General features: G+C 40.4%; 1 protein-coding gene across 2 annotated transcripts in view; it reads left to right on the top strand.

Annotated features, from left to right (window-relative positions):
• LOC136612678 (zinc metalloproteinase-disintegrin-like MTP4) overlaps nt 1-5,253 on the top strand; it is a 51,348-nt gene extending 46,095 nt beyond the window's left edge. For both annotated transcript variants that reach the window (XM_066593186.1, XM_066593185.1), the window contains exons 22-24: nt 401-454; nt 3,492-3,554; nt 3,882-5,253. In XM_066593186.1, coding sequence (XP_066449283.1) covers nt 401-454; nt 3,492-3,554; nt 3,882-3,908 — 144 coding nt within the window. In that variant the 3' untranslated portion in view covers nt 3,909-5,253. The remainder of the gene's footprint in view (nt 1-400; nt 455-3,491; nt 3,555-3,881) is intronic.
• The last annotated feature ends 705 nt before the right edge of the window (nt 5,254-5,958 follow it).

The raw sequence follows: 5,958 nt of genomic DNA, 5'->3' as shown, positions 1-5,958 counted from the left end.
TGAGATGGATAGATATGAAATAGATAGATAGATAGATAGATAGATAGATAGATAGATAGATAGATAGATAGATAGATATGAGATAGATAGATAGATAGATATGAAATAGATGGATAGATATGAAATAGATAGATAGATATGAGATAGATAGATAGATAGATAGATAGATAGATAGATATGAGATAGAGAGATATGAAATAGATAGAGAGATATGAGATAGATAGATATGAGATAGATAGATAGATAGATAGATAGATAGATAGATAGATAGATATGAGATAGATAGATAGATAGATAGATAGATAGATAGATAGATAGATAGATAGATAGATATGAGATAGATAGATATTATTGTGCTGTATCCATAATGATAACTCTGCTTTACTGTCTTTGCACACAGATGTATTATGCTCCTTATCTCCCGGCACAGGGTCAGAAACCACAGTTCTCGCATGTAAGTATAGGGCAGGAAATAATGTGCTCAGCAGCTTACCGTATTTTGGAGACTGTTTATTGAAAACAGGAACTTACTCAGCATTTACTACTGATAGAGACTGTTAAGATATATTAAGCAGATGTGGAAGGAGAACCTGTGATCTCTACATAGAAAAACCCCACACCTACAACCAAAAGTCTTTAAAAAACTTTAAAAAGTTTTAACAAAACTATTTTGTAATTTACAATCTATAGTAGGGGGCGTTATCTTCTTTTTTAAAGGGGGCTGAATAATTTGTGCCAGTCAAATAAGGAAAAATGTAAAATATTTAAGGTGACCATTTGTAGAAGAGAGACATAACGTGAAGCTGTAAGACCCCAATGAAAAATCTGGGCCTCTGAACTATGACATGTTAGTAACAGTGCTGGTGTACTCTCATGGGAAAGAGGGGCAACTGAGCCCCTCAGGCATAGGGTTCTAGGTTGGATTGCAAACTCTTCACCCATTATACACTCATTGCCAAAAAACATCAAGCACCTAGAAGGAGTTGTCAGAATTGAATATAACTTTCTCTGTGTGATTGTAACATTGATATAAGTGAGTGATTACAATTTCAGAGCAATTTATTGTGGAAAAATAAACACTTGAAGGGAGGTTCTAGTACCCTATTGGGCCACCTCTAGCTTGGATACAAGAGGTGATACGGGTGGGCATGGAGGCATACAGGTTCCATATGGTATCTTGTGGCATCAGGGGCGTAACTAAAGGCTCAGGGGCCCTGATGCAAAAGGTGAGCTGGGTCCCCCCTCTATCTGTATCTGTACCCGTACCTATACCTAAACCATGCTGCACAGGGGCGTAACTTGAAGCTTCTGCGCCCCTAATGCAAAACCTGTAACAGGGCCCCCAACTATAATGCTTTATTCGTAGTACTGGGCTCCCTATATGGAGAAGAGATGCCTTATGGGCCCCCTAAGGCTCCTGGGCCCGGGTGCAACCGCATCCCCTGCACCCTCTATAGTTACGCCCCTGTGTGGCATATTGGTTTACATTTGCTTCAACTGCTTCTAGAAAATGCAAACTCATAGGCTGTTAAAGTTGGCATCCCAGATGGTCCCATACATGTTCTATTGGCAATAAATCTAGCGACCAGGAAGGCCACAGAAGTGTGTCAACGTTGTGGGGGCTTCCTGTGACCCGCTTTTGTGTGCGGCAGAGCATTATCCTGCTACAAAATGCCTCTTGGAAGCCGCCATGAGAGCAGCACATTTGGCTGGAGGATGTCCTGAACATATCACTGAGCTGTCATTGTCCCTCATACCACTACTAGGGCTGACCAAGTGTCCTATGTGATGACCCCCAAGACCATCATACCAGCAGTGGGGGCAGTGTGCCACTTCACAGCAAAGGTGGGACTGAAGTGCTCACCCCGAGGTCTCCAGGCACAAACACAGCCATCGTCAGTGCCCCAACTAAACCTGGATTTGTTCACGACACCACTGCAAATAGATATGACTGTGGGTGTCAAAGGCAATACAGCTAATGCGCAGCATGAGACCAGATGTCGTTCAGCCGAGCGCTTAGAAATGGTTCTGACAGATGCAGGGGTATGTAGGGATGGCACCACCTGTCTCTGGATGGCAAACAGTTGGAGGTGCTTATGGTTATTGAACGGCCAGATGATCCTCTCTATTGGTGGTCAAGGACATATTGAACCCAATCGCCTTGTGTGCATGCCCTCATGAATCCACTGGTCCTAGCACTTTTTCACAGTCTGGTCAAATCAGCCCAGGTGTGTTGGGCAATTTGTTGATTTGACTATCTAACTTCTCGCATTCCAATAATGCACCCCCTCTCAAACTCTGTTAACTGGGCAAATTCTCTTTGACTGTGTTGTAGAGGCATCTAGTGGTCAACAAGCTCTACACAAGCAGAGAAAAAAGGTCCACTACACACAAGTAGCCTCTGAGAGCCTTTTATAGGCCAAGGGTGGAAGCATTTTTAGGACCTCAGGTGCAAGACTATTTATCTAATTGCGCCACAACTCTAATAATTTCCTGTGTCTGCCTGCAAAACCACAACTCCTTCTAGGGACTTGACTTTTTTTTACAAAGAGTATAGTTACAATTGAACTGTTGAGGGCCCTCAAAAAAACTCTCTCAAAATGAAATGTACCCATTAAGTCAAGGCTCCTTCCCAGACATCTTAGGATGTATCTTCTATGCATTTTTATACATGACTAGCCTGTAAGTCATTAGAGAACCTTTACCAAGCATGTTCTATAGTCTATCAGCTTGCAATTCAGCAAAAGTCTCTCCAAATTTTAAAAACGGTATGAAATATTTGAACCAATTACATGCATGCCGCATCCTTATGCCCAGAGGCGTAACTTGAAGCTCCTGGGCTCCAATGCAAAACCTGGAATGGGGCCCCAACTATAATGCTTTATTCATAGTACTGGGCTCCCTATATGGAGAAGAGAGGCCTTATGGGCCCCCCAAGGCTCATTGGCCCGGGTGCAACCACATCCCCTGCATCCTCTATAGTTACGCCCCTGCTTATGCCACCTCATGACTGGCATATATATACACAAGAAAATGGTGAATATCTTTATTAAAGGGCTTTTCCAGGAGCAAAACTATTGATGACCTACTCTCAGGATAGGTTACCTATAGCAGATCAATGGGGGTCCACCAATTCGGACCCTCTCTGATTAGCTGATGATATGCTACTGAAGTGCTGTCCAAAGTGCAGTGGCCTGGTCCGGCATTGCAGCTCTCTTCTATTGAAGTGAAAGGGACAGAGTTGTAATACCAAACCAGACCACTGCACCATAGATGGCACTTTCACAAGTCCAGCCACCCATAACAGCATGTAATCAACTGACTGGTGGGGTTCTCAAATGGCGGAACCTGCCAATCTGCTATTGGTGACCTATCCTGAGAATAGGTCACCAATAATTTTGTTTCTGGAAGACCCCTTTCAGTTTAAATAGAAAAATAGATGGGGAGGCAAAATAACCTTACTGTATTATTGTGTTCTTGTTTAATTTTAGGCAAATCAGCAGCCAGCCTCTGTCCCTCCTTCTAGACCATTGTATCCCCCCGTCCCATCACAGGTACAGTATATACTTAGTGACTTTTACTGAAAGATATAATATACCATATATAATATATAATTATCAGTTTCTACTAATACAAATAATAATGGCTATTAGCAATGAATGTAGATAGATAGATGATAAATGCAATAAGGAACACAGCAGTAAATCAGCATTATGAAGGTCTTTTCTGTGCAGTTCTAGCTGGCTAGATCTGCAGCATAATATAAGTGCAATAGAGGGGATACTAATTGGTCCACATTAACCCAACAAACATCAGGTTATTGTATAAGACTGGATCTCATCAAAATGTAAAAACTTGACACCTTACTGATTCTGTTTCAGGCTGCTAAACCCAATTACAGAAGATAATGTGGGCGTTCCTAGGTGGAGGACATTCACATCGGAGACAACTACTGGGTCAATAAGGCGTCAATGCAGATTATTTTATTCTATGTTCTCTGTATTATTTATAGATCTATATTCTGGGATAATAATATTATCACATATGATATATTTGTAACTATTCATCAGGTTGCTCATTTCCTTTGAGGTTGGGGGGGGGGGGGAGTAAGGACGCCTACACACAGGATTATCATATATTAATTCTGCGGGCATTGAAGGTTGGAGTTCCTATTGTATTGACTACTTAACCCTTTGATTCCTGGTTTGTTTAGGATACATATATCAATAATCCAAAACCCAACCTTTATTTAATGCAATAGCCAATCACATACATTTACACATTGTATGACATACTGGGAGGCAAAAATAAACATCTGTTGTGATACACCTAGAATCAAAGGCGTAATGTGAGGCTTCTTGGCAACAATACAAAATATGTAAAAGAACCCCGTATCATGTAATACTGGTGTCTTGGTATGTGGAAGATGGGCTTTTGGGCACCCTTATGCGCCAGGACCATGATGCATCTACTTCATTTGTTAGCCAATCCCGTTTGGATCCACACATGACGGATGATATCCTATTGCAGTTCTCTAGAAGTTTGCAAGTGTCACCTCCTAACCATCCAAAAAATAGAGTCTTATTTTCTATGCAGTCTGTGAAACTTCTCATGGGCCTCCGAGTGTGGGAGAATATTACCATACAGACTGCTCTATGGGTGGGATACATCCACGAAGAGTGGTCTATATATACCATTACTCAATACGGCAAACATGTACATACTGTGCAATCAGCTAAGAGCATGTCCTTCCACCTCATCCACTGCCTGTTCCTAAGGTCAGCACTCACAGACTTTACCGTATTCCAGTTCTATTCTGTGTTAAATCCACAAAACATCCACACTGTATTTAATGTAATTTATTATGTAATTTAAACCTTGTACAAAATGGCATAGTGTTGTAAAACCACCCTTTTTTATGCAGTTTTTTGAGTCAAATCCAGAAAGTACTGTAGATTTTAAATAAATGAGAAATATTAAGGAAGGACTCTTCTCCTTCCTCCTGGGTTCACTTTCAGCTTTGGCTCAAATACTGCATCAAAAACAGCAGCTTAAAAAAAACAAAAACAAAAAAAAACTAAACATGAAAAAATTTGTAATGTTCTAACAAATCAACTTTTCGGGACTTTGTAAGTTTGTTAATCGTCTCCTTGTGAGAGATGTCAGTGTATGTATGCTGTGTGACGGCTGCACTTTTATCGATAATGAAATGTTATGGTTCTAAGTATTTTAATAAAGAACTGTAGTATATGATGAGAAATGGTTTTACATTCAAAATATGTTTTACAGCAGAATGATACATTGCCTTTGTTCTAACTCAAACTGATTAATTATTGTGTTTTAATCTATATAAACAGTAATAAGAAAACTAGGTCTGCGCTCTCAGTAGACTGGTTGCTTTTTTTTTATAAATTAGAACAAATTAAATAAATAATAAAAATTATATATTTATATAAATTTACAAAACTTAAAGAATACACATTGTTGCCAGCTATCTCATAATGAATGGGTTGCTTCATGGAGTTGTGCCAAGATACAAAGTTATCCCACAGGACAGAGGATAGCTTTCTGATCAGTGCCCTCAACAATCCCAGAAGCAGAGCTGAATGCCCCCACATAAATAGAGGCTGCATGAACTCAGCAATCCCCAGAGCTGTCATTGAAATGCATGAAGTAAAAATGTGCATGCGTGATCGCTGCTCCAATCACAACCCCATTCTTAAGATCGCCGGATCTTGTGAACAGGTGGTAATTTTCTATCTTGGCAGAAACCCTTAAAGGGGTTCTGTCATTAAAAAGAAAAAAAATTCTATACTTAACTATTCCTCTTCTGTCAATCTACTTACCAGATCTTCTCCTCAATGATCTTCCCCTGTTTCCTGCAGTCTGGGGGCTCACCTCACCTCCAGCTGGCTGATTCTTCTGCTTCCTGTGAGGTTATGTACATTCACAGGCAGT

Source organism: Eleutherodactylus coqui, chromosome 2 (genome assembly GCF_035609145.1).
Source record: "Eleutherodactylus coqui strain aEleCoq1 chromosome 2, aEleCoq1.hap1, whole genome shotgun sequence".
NCBI classification, from domain to species: Eukaryota; Metazoa; Chordata; class Amphibia; order Anura; family Eleutherodactylidae; genus Eleutherodactylus; species Eleutherodactylus coqui.
This window is presented reverse-complemented; position numbering and strand designations above follow the sequence as displayed.